This window comes from Hypanus sabinus, chromosome 20, assembly GCF_030144855.1.
Source record: "Hypanus sabinus isolate sHypSab1 chromosome 20, sHypSab1.hap1, whole genome shotgun sequence".
Lineage (NCBI taxonomy): Eukaryota > Metazoa > Chordata > Chondrichthyes > Myliobatiformes > Dasyatidae > Hypanus > Hypanus sabinus.
In genome coordinates, this window is record NC_082725.1 from 62253568 (window position 1) to 62273957 (window position 20390).

The window sequence follows — 20390 nt, forward strand, 5'->3', positions numbered from 1 at the left end:
TAATTGACTTCATGGTCATCTTTATTCAATATTTAAAGTCAAAAGTTAATTGTTGTGTTCACAAATACATGGATGTACAAATGTAATGGGAAAACTTAACTTGCCATAGCATCGCATAAGCAGCATTCACAAGAAAAACATAAATTGTACACAATTTTATTAGAAAGAAAATAATTAGGACAAAAATAAAACATTATTTATCAAATTAAAGAATGCATTTTCCCCTGATGCTTTGATTAGGTTAAAACTCCCATCAATGGATCACAAGCTGAATGGGTCATCATCTGTAAACTTAATGGTAACAGTTTGTGTGGCATTGTTGCTTCTGAAGTGGATCAGGGGCATGATAATAGTGAGGGAGAGGTACTGTCATTCATATCCCATCTTTAGACCTCCTGAGCCGATGCTGCCTACATTCCAAATACTTGGCAGTTTGTACTTGATATATTGTGGAAAGATTCCAATGGGATAGTGTACACTCTATCCCTAACAATTTAATGGGAGTTGAGGTTCACTGGAGCTTGTAAGCCCTTTCACCTGATTTTTTAAAAAAATTCTCAAGTTCACAAACCTGGCAATAGTTGTCCTGAAAAATGAGTATAAAATGGTGTCATATAGCTCAGCCCTGGTATGCTTGTCTTGGTGCCATGCAAGAAAGCTTGAAAATTGATCATGTGCATAGGAAAGGGAGTTTAACATACTACACGTACAGGAAAAATGTGTGTGTTTGAAGTGAACTTGGACGATTGAGTCTCAGCTCACCTCTGATATTGCTTTTAACCCCAGCTGGAAGTTGATCCAAGCTAAGAAAGGAACTCTTTGAACGATTGCAAACCTCCCTTGATGGATTTTTGTGCTTGGACGTGGTGAGGAGTGTGGAAACTGTTGAGGGATTTACACCCCCACTTGTTTAATTTCAGGGCTCAGAATTTTATTGTGATACCTTCTTCTGCTGAGAGACATGCGCCAGCAATCATCTATTGTTAAAATTAACATTATGCTTCCCATGTTTACCAATTCATGATTTTTTTTGGTGAGTAGGATGAAATGTAAGGGGAAAAGTCACCTTATTTATTCTAGTTTTGAGCTGCAAAAGCATAGAAAGGCTGAAACGACTGTGTCTTATACAAATACTTTAAACCCAAATCAAATGTATATTAAGCAAAAAATATCCTATTTTCCAATATGTCTGGCTAATGAGTCTAAGTACTGACCAAGTGGAAAAGTTTTCCTCTTGTGTCCCTGAACTCCACTTGAACATTTTTACAACAGAAATGCTAATGATTGCAACAATCAAATTGTTCTTTTCTGAGGTTGCCTAGGGAACACGAGCGAGGTGGTTGTGTGGGTCTGTGCCAGTGGTTCATTGGAAAGTGAAATGAGGAGATGAAGGCGAGTCCATTGACTCTGTGTCTATGAGCAGTTTGTTGCAAGACCACTTGTTTGCCCTTTTCATTAAAAAATGTAGCGAATTTTGCTTTAGTATCCAGAAAATTGTTCAGAAAATTCTTCTGCATTTGAAGAAAAAATTATATAGAAGGTGCAAATCTCAAAAGGCGAATTGGATTCCTGTAAGCCAGTAAAATCTGCAACAGTTTCTACTGAGGTAGTTTCTGTTCTTTCAGTAAGAAGAATAAAGGAGACACAACCAAGCTGTGTTCCAACTCAATTACCAGCTGCTAGTGGATATTTAGAAGTTCAGTGCTGCTACTTCTAGAGCCAGATACTGAGCAAATCAAGGTATGTGAGGGTCATTCTGTTCCAAGCATATGTTAATAAATGACAAAGCTTTGGTATTGTTTAGGAGAGTGGGAGAAGATGCAGCAGGGAGCTTGATAACATTGTACTTCTGCTACTGCGTTTGTGAAGTGTATTCTACCTGTTGCTGTAACTTGATAACTTGTGCAACGAACTTGTGTGAATTTACTCCAGTGCTAACATAGCTTGTGTTTCTCTTCAAAATTCTGAATCACTTAATTATTGTGCTGGATTTTTTTTTTTGGTCAATTTGCTGTATTTTTATAAAACTAATCAAGTATTGGTCCACATCTTTGGTTTTCATAAGTAAGTAACTATCTTTATTTTTTGGCACTTTAACTACTACATCACTACGGTGGTCCGGTGAAAAGAGCACTAAATTCAAAGCATTAAATTTTAGTTGTCAGTATAGTTAAGCATCAAAGCTCGAATTAAATTATTAGCAGTTTCGCTATGACTTCAATGCAAGGACTAACTGCATTTCATCATTGCAAAGCAGTTTTCGACAGTAGTTGACCAATCTTGTAAAAATCTCCTTGGGAATGTAAGTTAATTTCATTATACTGCCATCATTCAATAAATTGGTTGGCCTGCTGTGCATGTTTGTTTTGTTTTAATTTAAACTTTTTTCTTCAGCTTTCACCTATTGAAAGCAGTGACTTACTATGAAAAGGTCCAAAGGTGCTGGCTGCCCTTTGCTATTTTGCCACTGTGTATGGATCCACACAATAAATGGCAGTGAGCAAATATACAATGGTGGTTATCTTAACTTTAAACTCATGACTGCTGCTTATAACAGTCCAACAGAACATGCTGGCTTGGATGGGGGAACTATGAGTTATGTCGTTGTTAGTCTCTCATTGAGAACAATCGGCTCGTTCATAACCGCAGAGCTGAGAGATAAAGCCTATGTCGTTTCACCTTGTTTTTATTCTCATTACCATTTCCTATCTCTAGCAGAGATATCCAAATTGATAAATGTACAAGTTTGCAAATTATTCAAAGGTTAACAATAACTTGAAGGTTGATGCCACTTCATGAACCGTATTGTAAATGAGAGGCTGGGAAACGAGAGCCATTCCTCCCTTCTGTAATGTCGGCACATTATCTACTTTCAGCTTTTTAACTCATCCTGATGCCTTTTTTTGTGAGTCACTCGATTTTTAAGTACAAAAGAGCTAATCAAATATGGTTTTGTGCTGGAAAATTAAAATTAGTGTTAAGAAAAAAATATTGCTTCATCTACTGATAGTGTCAAAAACAGCTTTAATACCTTGTGATAAGGAAGGTGAAATAAAAAATGCAGACTGAAGTTGTTGAAACTGGATGCTGCTCATCTGCTAGGCTGGTGTCAGAGATGCGTGCATGTAATCGATTAGCACTTTAGTTTCAGCAGGTTGCTGTTCTCCAAACTTACATGACAAGGAAAGTTGCTCACATGAAGTATGCGGACAAACTCAGACAGATCCCACACTGCAATACTTGAGAGTAGCTTTTCATAGCCAATTATATATTTTGGTCCAACAGCACAATCATATAAGTAACTGCCAATATGAGAAGATGGATGAGAAATCTATTGCTTTGTAAATATATTGAATAGACACAATTTTTGCTATCTTTTGTTGATGAGTAGTTCTCTTAATCTGAATGGAACTAGTTTGTTTTTAACAAACATGTTCTAGAACTTGCTCCAAGTGGACAAATAGCAATCATTTTAGATTGCGTACATGTTAACAAAAGCTATTGTGACTATATTGCAGTAAATGGTAAATTTCAAAATGTAGTAGGAAAGCGTCTTTTATTTATCCAGGTTTACCAAGGGATGGGAATATTCTGGCCTCTGGTGTTATTTGACCTACTGTTTCCTAGGAACATGAGGTTGTTACGGGAGAATGTTTAAAAGTTGTCATACATTAAACATACCTCCTTTTCAGTGCAAGGACGTGACAACATTCCAGTGACAACTTGCAGCCATCTGACCTTTGGCACTAAGTTATCAAAAGGCCTCTGTAGCCACAAATACAGAATTTTATTTAACTTTAGGTTTTATTGTATTTGATTTGGAAACAACCCCTCTTTACTTTGAATCTTGCCATGATTCTTTGCAATGAGCTATCAGTTCAGAGAATAGGGCTCCTTTAAAATGTGCACTCTAAATCTTTTATTCCTATGGAGTTGGCACTGGAAAGGGAAAAAGGTACCTAGATTTTTTTTTCTGCAGTATTTTTTCTTACATGAAGCTTCAGCATTTGCTGCAGACACAAGTTGATGACCCAGATGTAAAATAGTGCTCTCGTAGAGATGGGCATGCCACAAAAAATAATGAAGTCAACAGGAGGGCCAGTGAAGATCAGTTATCCTGCTCTCTCTCTCAGTCAAGTTGTGAGTATAAATCACAGGCACACAGACACACCTGCTGACAGATATATTTGTCCAATTTGCAACCCAGCCATGGTAGGTTTTGAGATGGAGGGACAAATCAGAATTTTACATTTAAAACAATTGATCACCAGACTAGGCTAGACAATGCTGCAGGAACTACTTGCACCTGGTTTGTTCCCATCACACTTGGCAAAGTAAAGATGGGAAAGAATTGTCTTTGAAGCAAGCAGTATTATTGTTGTTTGCCAATCTCAAGAAAACAAAGCCTTCTGCCTAAACTCCCTGTCATTCCTATCAAGAATTAGTCTCCAAATAACTTGGCCTATCAATAACTAATTTCATTTTGTGACTTTAAAAAGGCACAATTCTCTAGTCAAAGAGTAATGTTCATTTATTGACATTGTTGTAGATCTATGTGTGGACATACTCTGGTCCTTGTGGATAAAGGAGTTCCATGGAATGCCAGCTTTGAAACAATGATTGAACCATTCACTCCATAGCAGATGCTTGACGACTCCATGTGTTATCTTCCTTTCAAATACACCACTAGTTTTTTGATGTATACTATTGTAATGAATTTGTGAAGACAGGGTTTACCACAATGTAGAAATGGACTAGAGCAACCACCACCCACAAAACTGCATAATAAATCTATGTCACCTATCAAACTCTCAATGTTCTCCAATGCCCCCAGATCCCACTGAGTTCAAGCTTTCTGGGGAAGGATCTATGAAGCAAGTTAATTGATTTGGTTCACCAGTGCAGCATGCTGGAAGATATTTTGTTCCGCATCAGTATGCATGTGTCATGTCCCAGACTTAAGTGTACTGAGACAAATACTGGCTGATTGACAACTGCAGGCATTTCCCAGTAAATGCGTCATGTACAGACACTGCCAGCAGGCCTACCTGGTTATCATTTTTGCCAGGTCTTTCAGAAATTATTATTGAGCATTTGCTCTTTCAGTTCAACACAAAAGGTCTCATGACACTATTCAAAGGAGAGTAAACATAGAAACATAGAAAAAAGGTGCAGGAGTAGGCCATTCAGCCCTTCAAGTCTGCACCGCCACTCAGTATGATCATGGCTGATCATCCAACTCAGAACCCTGTACCTGCTTTCTCTCCATACCCCCTGATCCCTTTAGCCACAAGGGCCATATCTAACTTCCTCTTAAATATAGCCAATGAACCAGCCTCAACTGTTTCCTGTGGCAGAAAATTCCACAGATTCACCACTCTCTGTGTGAAGAAGTTTTTCCTCATCTCGGTCCTAAAAGGCTTCCTGTTAAACTGTGACCCCTCGTTCTGGACTTCACCAACATCGGAAACAATCTTCCTGCATCTAGCCTGTCCAATCCCTTTAGAATTTTATACGTTTCAATAAGATTCCCCCTCAATCTTCTAAATTCCAGTAAGTATAAGCCTAGTCGATCCAGTCTTTCTTCATATGAAAGTCCTGCCATCCCAGTGAACCCTCTCTGTACTCCCTCTATGACAAGAATGTCTTTCCTCAGATTAGGGCACCAGAACTGCACACAATATTCTAGGTGTGGTCTCACCAAGGCCTTGTACAATTGCAGTAGAACCTCCCTGCTCCTGTACTCAAATCCTTTTGCTATGAATGCCAACATACCATTTCCCTTTTTCACCGCCTGCTGTACCTGCATACCCACCTTCAATGACTGGTGTACAATGACACCCAGGTCTCGTTGCATCTCCCCTTTTCCTAATCGGCCACCATTCAGATAATAATCTGTTTTCCTGTTCTTGCAACCAAAGTGGATAACCTCATATTTATCCACATTAAATTGCTTCGGCCATGAATTTGCCCACTCACCTAACCTATCCAAGTCACCCTGCATCTTCTTAGCATCTTCCTCACAGCTAACACCGCCGCCCAGCTTCGTGTCATCCGCAAACTTGGAGATGCTGCATTTAATTCCCTCATCTAAATCATTAATATATATTGTAAACAACTGGGGTCCCAGCACTGAGCCTTGCTCAATACCCTATCTAGAATGGCCTGCTATCTAGTTGGTTCCTCGACATGTTGGTTCAGAAAACCATCCTGCATCCATTCCAAGAAATCCTCTTCCTCAGCACCTTTACCAATTTGGTTCACCCAATCTATATGTTGATTGAAGTCACCCATTATAACTACTGTTCCTTTATTGCATGCATTTCTAATTTCCTGTTTAATGCCATCCCCAACCTCACTACTACTTTTAGGTGGCCTGTACACAACTCCCACCGGCGTTTTCTGCCCCTTAGTGTTATGCATCTCTACCTATATCGATTCCACATCCTCCAGGCTAATGTCCTTCCTTTCTATTGCGTTAATCTCCTCTCTAGCCGGCAATGCTACCCCACCTCCTTTTCTTTCCTGTCTATCCCTCCTGAATATTAAATATCCCTGGATGTTGAGCTCCCATCCTTGGTCACCCTGGAGCCATGTCTCTATATCATATTCATTAATAACTATCTGCACATTCAATTCATCCACCTTGTTACGAACGCTCCTCGCATTGACACACAAAGCCTTCAGGCTTGTTTTTACAACACTCTTAGCCCTTACACAATTATGTTGAAAAGTGGCCCTTTTTGATTTTTGCCCTGGATTTGCCTGCCTGCCACTTTTACTTTTCACCTTACTACTTTTTACTTCTACCCTCATTTTACACCCCTCTGTCTCTCTGCACTTGTTCCCATCCCCCTGCCACATTAGTTTAAAGCCTCCTGAACAGCAGTAGCAAACACTCCCCCTAGGACATTGGTTCCAGTCCAGCCCAGGTGCAGACCGTCCTGTTTATACCAGTCCCACTTCCCCCAGAACTGGTTCCAAACCCCCAGAAATTTGAATCCCTCCCCCTTGCACCATTTTTCAAGCCACGTATTCATCTGAAATATCCTCCTATTTCTACTCTGACTAGCACGTGGCACTGGTAGTAATCCAGAGATTTGTGGTCCTACTTTTTAGTTTATCTCCTAACTCCCTAAATTCATCTTGTAGGACCTCATCTCATTTTTTTACCTATATCGTTGGTACCTAACAGCACCACGACCACTGGCTGTTCACCCTCCCATTCCAGAATGTTCTGAAGCCGCTCAGAGACATCCTTGACCCTTGCACCAGGGAGGCAACATACCATCCTGGAGTCTCGTTTAGAGACTAGAGAGTAGAAGGGTCAGTGATGTGATCCATTTTTTAAAATTTCAGAAATAAACTTTATTCATCATAAAAATAGAGCTTAGTAAAATAGAGAGCTATGGGTAACCCTAGGTCAGTGGTCCCCAACCACCAAGCCGCAAAGCAGCTGACATATCGCCAAATCACATCATTTCCTCGCAGCCCGGTAACACGTGCTTTGCTGCCCGGTACCAGTCCGCGGCCCGGTGGTTGGGCACCACTGCCTTTGGTAATTTCTAAGGTAAGGACATGTTCAGCACAGCTTTGTGGGCCAAAGGGCCTGTATTGTGCTGAAGGTTTTCTATGTTTCTAAAAATACATAAGAATAAGCAGTGCAGAACCTTTTGCATTCATGATCAGCATCGTTTAAACCATAGCGCCTTTGTCATTTGTCATCCCCTAGAGTGATACACCATCTCAATTTTTATAGTGCTTCCCCACCTGACTCCAACCCTCCACAAATAGTAGTTAAAAGGGCTCTATCACATGTTCCTTTTTCACAGAGCCCCTACATTAGCCACACCAAGCTTCATTGCATTCCTCAGCATGTACTCCTGCAATATGACAGGATCTGTTATGGGCAACTTACTGTGCTGGAAGATCCAGTACATTTTAGCCATCTTTCACCGAGTTGATAATCTTCCAGCAGCACTTGACGTTTCTCTCGATGTGTTCGCGCCTGTTTTTTCTGTTAGTGAACAGATTCGTGCTGTGAACAGAAGGTTTCTGTTATGAAAGTGGGCAGGTCGTTGTACTTTGACTTTCCAAGCAGGGCAGTGAGATAAAAAAAATTACTGATTCCAGTAGGAAACAATCAAGTTTGGCGTGCAAGGATAATCGAAAGAGAAAACCTCTTAATGTGATAGCATAGATATTGTGTCCCAGATTTATCTTCCTTATGAACAGTAATAGCTGTTCTGATTGAACTATGAAAGCCCAATTATCCTTCTAAAAGTTAGGGTCTTGCCCACATTTGTTTTGCTGCTCAGTCATTGTGTTTGCCAATTGATCATAATGTTCAGTGAATCAGGGAATATAAATAGGATACAGAAAAGAAAATGATGGATAAATTGCTTTGGAACCGTGTAGGGAGAAAATATGATAACTCTTTCTCCCCTCTATCAGTTCCACATTTAATAAAAGCATGAGAATTAGGAGCAAATGTAGGTCATTTGCTCCTTTCGTTCATCATAGAGGAATCATTCCATGTGGTGTCCACACCTCCACAGTGCTGTGATGAACAGTATCAGAAGCACAAAGACTAATAAAAAAGAACAATTACTAAACATGGGGAGAGAGGGAAGTAGTTCTGTCATTCACAGGCGTGAACATGTACGCACATCAGATGTTTGAGTTGAATAATATTTAGTAGCTCATTTATACGTAGGGGTGTCAACACATCAGGCGTTGCTGAACTCTATTGCTGAAGTTTGGTTCCATGAAAGTCAATGATGCATTTGGTTTTGCAAGGGCAGTAATCCACCAGCAATATTGCTGCAATGAACCATTAACAGAAATGACTGAATAACTTGTCATCGTCCTCCTTCACTTTTAATGTACATGGGCAATGCACTGTTGTAATGAAATATTCTGTATGGATGGAATAGAAAACAAGTCTTTCACTGCACCTTAGTGCATGTGACAACAATCAACAATTTACTAGTTCCAAAGCTGACACTAAATATTTAAATTTATAATAATCTCTTTTTTGCCTATTGCGAATTGTGGCAGGTGATGTTATCTTTACTGGGGAAGTTTAGAGACCCAGCTTCTGTCGGCACATTACTTCTAGCCACCAATTATCTACATTTGATTTTATTATTTTTACTAGGTGTTAAATTCTGATCAAACAATTAAATTATGTTGTCTGCTGTGCTTTCTACAATACATTGATTGGCCAAGGAAGTTTTGATTTAAATTGGCATCACAAATTCCAGTCACTGAAGGGTTAATAATTGATGAGGTAATACAGGGTAATGTTTCTGAGTATTGGTGCACTATAGCTGTCAAGTAGATGACTCTAGTTTTCTGTCCTTTCAGATGCCGGATCAGTTTGACCAAACGGTGGTTTTAAATCAGTTGAGGTACTCAGGGATGCTAGAAACTGTGAAAATACGACAAGCTGGATTCCCAGTCAGGAGACAGTTCCATGACTTTTACAGAAGGTATTATTTGTAACTTAAAATTAATGTGTATTGCTGTTTGATCATAATTTCTAATTTTTATCTTATTTTTATGTTTTAAAGATGCTATGAGGCAATTTGGCCCACTGAGTTTGTGCTGCTCCTTCAAGCAAAGCCATTAATCCCATTCCCCCAGTTATTTGCCAGCACCCTATTCTCATTCACATGCCTATCAACTCTCTGCCCACCTAAAATAGGGGTAATATACAATGGAATATTAAGTTATCTTACAGCACGTAGTGAAGTGTGAGAGGAAGTCCATATAGTCATGAGGAGAATGTGCAAAGACCATAAAGACAATACCAGAGGTCAGAATGAAACCGTGCTCACTGAAGCTGTGAGAGAACGACTCTATCATTGATAACTTGCTGCGTGTTATTGTCATAAGAATCACCCCTTGTAACAATGATCAATGATCAGTCTGTGTTTACCGACAAGTACCTTTATTTAAACCATGTAAATTCATACACTAAATACCTTGTGTGTACACCTTGTTTTCCCGCCTCTCTTGAATAGTTAAAGAATAACAAAAGAGTTGTTCCTCGTAGTCCCGATTCACTCACCACGTGTTCCACTCAGGGTCGCTCATGCCTGTATCTGCACTGGTTATTCTTCAAAGTTGCTGCTGCCAGCACACATGAAGAGTTCACTTTTATATCCATTATCATCAATTCAAATATTGCATTCCAGTGTCATTGGCCACAGGTCACATGTGTGATCTGTCCACGATTCAATTGAATTCACTGATTTCTAAACTGTCACTCTTTCTGGCCAATGGTATGAGGATTTATTCCATAGACTGGTTTCTTAGTTGACCCCCAAAAGGAAGTAATTTGTTCAACAGTGAACCAAATTGGCCCATCACATCCTCTTAATATAGCCTTAACACTGCAAAAATTACCGAATGCTTCTTGGGAACAGCATCAGGTGAATCTTAGTGATGAAAGCTATTGCCAAAGAGATGGATTGTTATGGAAAAGTAGGGAATGTGGTTCAAGGTGTTGAATTCCTTTTAAAGGGCATCACCAGCAGAATGCATGACTGATAGTATAGCAATGGAATCCACAAGAGTCTAAATTTGGAAGGTTGAAGAGATCATTAGAGGGTTTTATCCCTTCTTGAGATATTTAAGAGATCTTAAGGGAAAGACTCACTCCCTCTCCCCAGTACACTGTGTGCATTCTCGGGCTCTGTCTCACTCTCTGTGGTATTGTGCGGATGGTCAGACTCCTTGCCCTCTCGCACTCTCCCCCCACCCCCGGTACAATGGGTGTTCTGAGAATAGTAAGTGGTACTCCTTTTTAGTTACAGGAGTGAAGTCACAGTGGTAGGGAGAGATGTGTACAATTAGGAAAATTTTAATTTTTAAATGAATACTATGAACATTCCATCAGGAAGGTGTTAGAGTGAAGTCCCTCTATCTACCTGTTCAGAATAACTAGAAGTCCTGCCACAATACCTTGCTAGCCTGCAATTTAGCCTAATTTAATAAAACACAGTTTAAAGCTTGTGAGGTATAAGTGATGCTGAAGATTGCAAGAAATGAATTTCCCTATCCACAAAAGGTGGATTTTGGGGCCTAAGTGATCACATCTCAGTCTGCAAGGTTTGACCACCTGCAGGCAACGAAAGAGGAGAATGCTGACTGTAGTCTTGCAGCTCCAGAGAGCTGTGTGGAGTGTGCATGTTCTCCCTGTGACGGCATGGGTTTGTTCCGGTTCCTCCCACATCCCAAACCGGTCACTGGCTGCTTCCTTCCTCTGCCTTTTAATCCTGGCTTCTACTCCCTCACTTTCCAGTCCTGATAAGGGGTCTCAACACAAAACGTCAGCTGTTCATTTCCCTGACTTCATTCCTCCAACATTTCATGTGCGTTGTTACAAATTTCCAGCATCTACAAAGTGTCTCGCTGATAGGTTAATTTGGCCATTATATGTTGTCCTCAGTGTTTAGTTAAGTGGTAGATTCTGGAGGAGTTGTTGCGATGTGGAGAGAATAAAACAGGATTCGTGTAAATGGTGCTCGACAGTTGGCACACATTCGATGAGCCACAAGGCTTGTGTCCATGTGAATTGTGAATTGTACTTCAATGCATTTATTTTCAAATCAAGGGATTTTTCTATTTTCAGATTATTTCATTCACACTGCATCATGAAGGGGCCACAATTTCTCACCAATTTTGATGCCAGTTTTAAAGTAGAAGTAAAAGTTGGTATTTTTGTTCGAGAAGCAAAAGCTGACGTTGATAGGAAAAGGTTGTATGTTGTGATTAACAGCATTAACCTGTGCCTCTGTGAGAACATGGTAATCGTCCCAGTTGTCTGGCATATTGGGGAAACGGTGAACCCCATTTCTCCTCTTACCATCAGACTGTTCTTCAAGTCAAGTCACTTTTATTGTCATTTCAACCATAACTGCTGGTACAGTACATAGTAAAAACGAGACAACGTTTTTCAGGACCTTGGTGTTACATGACATAGTACAAAAACTAGGCTGAACTACGTAAAAAAACACAGAGAAAAAACTACACTAGACTACAGACCTACCCAGGTCTGCATAAAGGGCACAAAATAGTGCAGGCATTATAATAAACAAGCCAATAGGGCAGTAAGGTGACTGTCCAGGCTCTGGGTATTGAGGAGTCTGATAGCTTGTGGCAAGAAACTGTTACATAGTCTGGTAGTGAGAGCCCAAGTCCTTCAGAGCCTTTTCCCAGACGGCAGGAGGGAGAAGAGATTGTATGAGGGGTGCATGGGGTCCTTCATAATGCTGTTTACTTTGCGGATGCAGTATGTAGTGTAAATGTCCGTAATGACGGGAAGAGAATCTGAAGAGAGAGAATTCTAGTGAAATTTCAGGATGATGTACTCGAGAAAAAGCAGAGTTTATTGGTTTACTTTTTTTTCTCCTTAGGTACAAGGTGTTGATGAGGAATCTCTCCTTACCTGATGATTTCAAGGGGAAATGTGCTGCACTACTTTATTTCTATGATAACACCGGAACAGACTGGCAACTTGGTAAAACCAAGGTAGGGAGGCGGGTTAGCAAGAAATAACTATTTCTCTGAATTATATTCGGCCATCCAGTGATCAGCTGGAAGAATTGTAAATAAACACAACAACCACTCTAAAACAATGAGCAAATTCTGAATAGCTAACATTATCTCTTGGCTTAATATCACAGTAAATTTAAGAAAAATCTTTTATTAGTCTTCTCAGTTATTTTTTAAGGACAGATAACTATTCTAGTTTTGAAGTAATTCTTTTGGCGTTTGAGTTTAATTTGTAATAATTTTAATTAACTTTGGGAGGATTTGAAGAAAGATGCCCATTTAGATATGCTGTGTTTTTCCAACAATTTTCTGATTTATTTCAGACCTCTAGAATCTGTAGGTATTTCGCTTTTGGTCAGTCAGTTTTATTCAGTAACAATTATGTGCAACTGACATACTCCACCCAGAGTGATGGGTAGATGGTCAGGTGATCAGTTCCTCTCTCCATCAGCTGCTAATAGAGGTTATCAACTCCGTCCCAAATGCTGCTTCTCCACTTAGAGAAGTCATGGGCCAGGGATTTCCAGGAATCAGTGAGGATGTTGCATTTCTTCAGAGAAGCTTGCCTTGAATTTCTTCTGTCTTCCTGATAATATCTTCCCATGTTGGAGGACAGAATTGTGTGTGTGTGTGTTTCAGGAAGCTGATGTTGGGTTAGTGCAGGGAGAGAAATGGTCTTCCTGAAGGAGTTTAACTTTAGTCTCCATGCTGGGCATGTTGGTTTGGCAGAGAACACTGGCAGTGATTCACTTTTCCTTACAAAACACAATGCCATTTTAAAATGCAACCTGATAGAAATTTATCAGATTATGAGAAGCATGTGTAGAGTGGGCAGCTGGCATCTGTGTCCCCAGGGTGGGGGGTGGGGGGTGGGGTGGCTGACTTTCAAAGGAAATGTGTAGGGCAAGCTTCGTTGGGTGCCTGGAATGCACAGCTGGGATATTGGTGGAAGCATTTACAATACAGTTGTGTAAGAGGCTCTCGGATGTGCAGAGAATGGAAGGGTATAAACTTGCATATGAACTTGTTTAGTTAGGCTTTTAATTACTGGTTTACTAGTTACTTTCACACAGCATCTTGGGCCAAAGTGCCTGTTCCTGTGCTACCCTGTTCTATGTTTTGAAAAACATGGCCTTTAAAACCTATGGATTTAGTGAGCTTCTAACAGTTCACTCAATTACAATGATTGTATAACCTATGGGTTTAGTGAGCTTCTAGCAGTGTATTCAATTACATTTATCATTCAGCTAATTATCTGGTGCAACAAACACAAATTGTATACATTTATATGTCAGAACAGGAGGGTATTCTTTTACAAGTTTTGAAGAGTTCATTCAGCCACTACCTTAATCGTATGGATTTTCCAATGTTCATTTTCACTGTACAATGTTTAAGCAGTTAAATAAAGTTTTGCTTTTTGCTCTATAGAACGCTGTTGAAGGGGTCTTTAATGTGACTGGCTACCAGCCATATCAATTAAATCATAGCCGCTGGATGCCTCTGAACAGCAGAATAATGGAAGTTCTTACCACAGGAGTTGCTAGTTCTTTGAAGGGATCTGACTGCAAAGTGGTTGGCAAATACCGTGCACCTCCTTTGACCACAAGTCCATGCTAGCGCACTCGATCCCTTCGACCTGCCATCATTCCGGCTGACTCATACAGAAAAGACAGGAAGGTCTAAAATTTTAAAAACCCAGAAGATGACAATGTGAAACAAACAAAAACCTCTGGAAACACTCAACATCAGGCAGTACCTGTGGAAGGGAAATGAAGAATGTTTCACATTGTTGATGTTTTGTCAACAACTGGACAGTTTTTTTCAGGTTTTCTTTCAAATTTCCTGTTTCTGAGTTTGATTTGTGTGTTTGAAGTACTGTTGAATTCACTACCACCTGTTCTTCTAAAGTTACTTAACAAAACTTAGCTTCTCTCTCGAGTTTTTGTTTGTGTCATGTGCTCATCCTCAATGGTTTCTGTTCCCTTTTTAGATTTGACTGGTAGACACTGGCTGAGATGTGTCTCCTTCAGTCCCCTCTTTCACGTTGCACCAGCACTATCTGTATCATCTTGATCTGGCTGAGGCCTGGATTCTAGGTTCTCTTGGAATTCCCTGTACTGTGGTTTACTGCACCCTTTCCCTTCTCTGGAAACTAAAACATGTTGCTTTCTCACCTTCCAACTTCTGATGAAGGATCTTCAACTTAAAATTTTAACACTCTATCTCCACAGCTGCTGCCCAACCTGATAAGTATTGATGCCGTTTTTTTTAAGGTGAGAAGGTAATTTCATTTGGTTGGATGATAACATGCCTTGCACACGTTCTTTGCAGGTTTTCATACGCGAGTCCCTGGAGCATAAGCTAGAGAAACATCGCAGTGTTGAAGTTTATAAATCTGCCATGATCATACAAGCTCATGTCCTTGGCTATCTAGCAAGGTAAGAGTCTGGGAAGGTTGAATATTTTACTTATATTTTACTTATTAATTTCTGTGGGCTTTTCTCCGTCTCCTTCTGGCTTTTCCTGGGTGCTCTAGTTAACTCCCACATCCCACAAAAGGGCAGGTTATTGCCGCTGTGACTTCCCCCTTCTGTGTGGGTGGGTGATAGAATTGGAGTCAAATTAAAGAGAATGTGGTGAGAATTAAATAAAATTATTGCAGGGTTAGCATAAATGGGTGCCTTGACAGCTGGGATGAACTCAATCATCCGGAGTGTGTACATAACTCTCTAACTGGAGCATGGAATAAAGATATCAATAAAATCATAGTCAGGCAAAGCAATGTAATGGAAGTGAGTGGACAGGGTGGTGAGGAAAGGCATATATATGCTTGCCCTCTTAGGTGTAGACATTACCTATAAGAGTTGGATTCTCAAAAGTTTCACAGCGTCATGTCTGGATTGGAAGGAGTGAAATTAGACAAGCTGGGTTTGTTTTCCCTGAAGCAAGGTAGGCTGAAAGCTGATATGATAGCAATATAATTATGTATAGTTAGAGTCAATAGACAGTTTCTATATCCCGTTGTACTGGTGTCTGAATCCAGAGAGCATGGTGTAAAGGTGAGAGGGATGAGGTTTATGAGGATCTGACGGGTAGATTTTTCATGTAAAGAGTCACTGGTATCTGGAATGAATTGCAAGAGGAAGTGTCAGAGGGAGGAATTTAAAGGTCATTTTAAATAAGAAAGGTATAAAGAGATGTTGTTTTAATGCAGGCAAGTGGGATTTATGCAGACAGGCGCAGTGGCCACTGTAGATGTGTTGGGCCATAGTGTCTGTTTCAATGCTGTATAATTTTGTTACTAAGTCAGAAAAATGTAATTGTAAAAATGATCTCCATTAATTTCATTTAAATCCTTTTTAAATAGCTTTTTGCAAGGTGAGCATAGATATCTCTCTTTAAGAAATTAATTTTCTCCCCAAAACAGGAAGCAATACAAAAAGATGCGGGATATGGTTGTGGTCATTCAGAAAAACTATCGCGCTTTCTTCTGGAAAAGAAAGTTCCAGCTTGTACGAACTGCCACGATAACGCTGCAGGCCCACCGACGGGGTCAGCTGACTCGCAGACTCTACAGACAGCTAATGGAAAATAAAAAGCAGCAAGAGGAGCAGAGCAGGAAAGAACAGGAAGAAAGGTTAGCATCTGAGACATGCCTATCTCACCCCAGCAATTAGTCTACTCGTGAATCACTTTTTAAAGTATCAGAGATTTTTAGACTAATGCATTACAGAAACAGGCCCGTCAGACCATAAACCTCCAAGCCCTTACAACCTATCGAAATCCTTCTCAAAATATTGCATTTGTATCCACCTCAACCACTTCCTTTGGCAGCTCATCTCATGCACTGATTACCGTCTGCATAGAGAAGTTATCTCTCGGCTCTCTTTAAATTTCTCCTCCATTTTATCTTGTATCTATGCCCTTTAATTTTGGATTTCACAGCCCTGAGAAAAGACCCTGACCATGATTTTATAATCTTCTGTGAGTCGCCTTGATTTTGGAAATAACAATCCAGCATAGGCAGCCTCTCCTGGTAATTCAGGCCCTTTAGTCCGAGCAGTTCTGTACCTTTCCAGCTTGACTACATAAGGGTTATGAAAATTGTCCACAGTACTCCAGGTGCTCCTCACCAGTGGAATTGTACAACTCCAGCATAATGTCTCTGTTCCTGAACTCGATGTCCTGGCTGATGAAGGCCAGCATGCTAAATTACTTCACAACCCTGTCTACTTGCACAGTTCTTTTCAGTGAAATGTATACTTGTTGTTTAATCATTTTAATAGGAAAGTTAATTGACATTTAAGATGCAATTTTAAATGCAGCATTAGTGAACCAGTAGTCTCACTGAATACAGTTAAGACTATTTATGTAGCAGAAGTATGTCTAAACTGTTAAGACTGACAAAAATACGCTAGATGTAGTATACAGTATGTATGAATGTTTGCACGGTGAGAAACCAAGCTATTAATTTCTGACATCATTATGTTGATCTGTCAGAGACCCGTCTTTAGAAGCTGCCAGCTCTCACTAGGTCATGTTCTTCAAGTTGTTAACATTCCATTCACCTAAACAATCTGATCTGAAACTGAGTTGTTGCCTGTTTTAAATTTTGAAAATCTTTTGCAGAGAAAGGAAAGAATGGGAAGCAGAAATCCTCAGAGAACAGGTAATGAATCTTTTCTAAGGATTTCCAAAAAACAAAATCAATGCATTAGACTTCATAGTACATTGAGCTTGGGAATAATTTTATACCTTTAATTTACGCATTTCCTGCTTTGAAGCATTTTTTCCTGGAAGCATTTATTCAAAATGTTCTGGCTAAATGTTTGCATTACAAGCCAGAGAAAAATAACATGTATGGGGGTCCCTCTGATTTAAGATTTTGGTTCAAGGTTTAACTTTGCCCCTAACGTTTAAGGTAAAATTAATTTTAAATAGTACATTTGTTTCATTTACTTCCTTTGAATAATTGTTTTACATTTAATCATTTTTGTAAGTCCCAGTGATCTCAGTATGTCATTAAGCACAAATTACAAATACAAGAGCAAAGTTGTCAGATGCATGAAATATTCAGCAGTCAGGCTGCATCTGTGGGAAGAGAAATAGAGTTAATGTTTCAGGTCGAAGTGTTACACATCCGATCATTTAGCTGACTAATCACCGGTGCTTTCTCTTAGTGCATTTCCTTATCTCCCTACATTTCTACATTTGCACAATGCTTCCTCAATGGCTGCAGTCAGTCAAAGCCTCTTAAATAACTCTATTGCATCTGTTTCAACCACTATCCCTGGCAGTGTGTTGCAGGTACCCACTACTCTCTGTTTATCCCTGTTTACAATGTCCATATCCCAATCTGTAAGAATTTAATTTCTCGCCTTGCCTTCACAGATCAAGGAAGAAAGGAGGCGACAGGAACAAGCAGCCATGATAGAGGCTCAGAAGAAAGCCATAGAAGAAAGCCAACTGGAAAAGCAAGAGAACAGGCAGGTGGAGGAGATTCTGCGGCTAGAGAGGGAGATTGGAGAGCTTCAACGTCAGAAGGAACGCCATGAGTCAGCACTCACCAAGAATTCCCTTGCACAGCTCCAGCAGCTTCGTGACGAGGAGCTAAAACGACTGGAAGATGAAGCCTGCAAAGCTGCTCAGGAGTTCCTGGATTCCCTGAATTTTGATGAAATTGATGAATGTGTCCGCAACTTTGAAAGTTCTCTCTCTACTGACAGTGAATACAAACTGAATACCTCAGCAGTGCCCAATCCCATTGAAAAACCTACCTTCAACTTCAGCCAGCCATATCCTGAAGAAGAGGAAGATGAGGGCTTTGATGCTGATGATGATGCATTTAAAGATTCACCAAACCCAAGCGAGCACGGTCACTTCGATCAGCGGACCAGCGGAATCCGGACAAGTGATGACTCTTCAGAGGAAGACCCTTACATGAACGATGCACTGGTACCCACTATTGCAAATGATGAGACTGCCCCCCTGACTGTCACTGCTCCCAGTCCAGCGAGCCCCACCAACAAAGACTCTACATACTGCATTCCTGAGCTGGTAGATACCGAGAAGGAGAACCCTGAGCTCATCCCGCCAGACGAAGAATCTGATTATGCTGAGGGCGATTATGAGGATGGTCCTATCACGTCTGGCAGCAGTGTCTCCTTTTCAGAGCCCCGCAGCAGCCGGTGGTCCCCTGACTGTCAGTATCGTTACTCCGTGGGCACCTACAACAGCTCAGGAGTGTACAGGCTAAGCTCTGAAGGGCCACAGTCTTCAGTGAGTACTTACCTGACTTACAACGGGTCAATTAGCAAAGCCAGCAATCAATGAGGCAAATGCTGAAAATCTAAAATAAAAGCAGAAAATGCTGGAAAACTCACCAGTTCAGGCAACTATGGAGAGAGCAGCAGTTAACATTTTGGGTCCAGGTTCTGAAATGATAACTTGCTACAGGTGTGGTCTGACCTGCTGAGTACTTCGAGCATTTTATGATTTAATTTTGAAAACACTCAGCTACCTCTGACATGGCTCCATTATTAAGGATGCTGGGTCATTCTTTGCATTTCAACATGATTGGAAAAATGAGACTTTTTTTAATGAGTCTTCCCCTTTGTAGCAAATACATCTGATGTAAACTAGGAGTGTATGAACTGGCATATCACCCAGCTGCTGTACAGAACATCCAACTCTTTAATTTAAAAACCAGAGAAAGCTGAGAATCTGAAATAAAAATAGAAGATGCTGGAAATATTCAGTAGATCAGGTGGCATCTGCAGAAAGAGAAAAAAAACAGGCTTAAGGTCATCAACCTGAAACAATACCATTTCCTCCCCCTGCACTCCCCCCCCCCCACCCCACCACAGCTGCTTCCTGACCTGTTATTTACAGCATTTTCTATTTTTCCATCCAGTTATATGTTGTTCAGGTCTCTTGCCAACCAAGTAACAAATGTTCTCTGGTTCTCACTCTATCAAAAGCCCTATTGATACACCTAGGATTCTTCATTGAGGTATCCTTAAAGATCGGTAAGGTGGCGGCACGCTTGTATGCAACGGCCATTCTGGGTCCAATCAAACATGGATTTGTTCGACCTGTGCATCTTTTTTTACAATTGCAAGGCACTGCTGGATGCTAGGAGCATCAAAGCTGCAGGACTATCCAATAGCGATGGAACTGGACTTATTGTATACAGAAATCAGAATCAGGTGTATTATCACCGACATGTGCCATGAAATTTGTTAACTAACAGCAGCAGCAGTTCAATGCAATACATAATATAGAAGAAAAAAATATATAAATAAATGAATTGTTTATGTATATTGAATAGACTTTAAATCGTGCAAAAAAACAAAATAATATATATTAAAAAAGAGGGGTAGTATTCACGAGGTTCAATGTCCATCTAGGAATCGGATGGCAGAGGGGAAGAAGCTGTTGTGTTGTCACCCGGACTTGTTGTGTACTGTTGTGCCATGATAGTGCATGTGATTGTCTTGGATGTTTTCATTGGGATCACAAGACCCTGTTAGACGTTGATAATGTAGTATACTTCAAGTCTGGTTTATTGGTGAGACCATGAGCTGTGTGCCTCAGTTGTAGTGAGGACCAGGCCGAAGTCGTGGCCTCACCTGTTGCAGCCGTCCAGGCGAGAAGGCACCAAGGCGGAGTGGAGAGCCGTTGTAGGGCATGGGACATGCTGGAATCCAAACCGAGTTGGGGCCTGGCCCCTCCAGTTGGCACTGCCCTCCACAGTTCGCTCGATGGAAAAACAAGCAGGACCAGCACTGCAGCCACTCAGGCCACTCAGGGACTTGTCTTTATCT

At 40.5% G+C, this 20390-nt stretch overlaps 1 protein-coding gene across 1 annotated transcript in view; it reads left to right on the forward strand.

Moving 5' to 3' along the window:
- The window catches only part of myo10 (myosin X), a 264485-nt gene that overhangs the window by 208570 nt on the left and 35525 nt on the right, over window positions 1–20390 (forward strand). Inside the window, exons 20-25 of the mRNA XM_059945625.1 lie at window positions 9370–9494; window positions 12426–12540; window positions 14896–15002; window positions 15992–16201; window positions 17194–17233; window positions 17956–18843. Of these exons, the coding sequence (XP_059801608.1) occupies window positions 9370–9494; window positions 12426–12540; window positions 14896–15002; window positions 15992–16201; window positions 17194–17233; window positions 17956–18843 (1485 nt within the window). The remainder of the gene's footprint in view (window positions 1–9369; window positions 9495–12425; window positions 12541–14895; window positions 15003–15991; window positions 16202–17193; window positions 17234–17955; window positions 18844–20390) is intronic.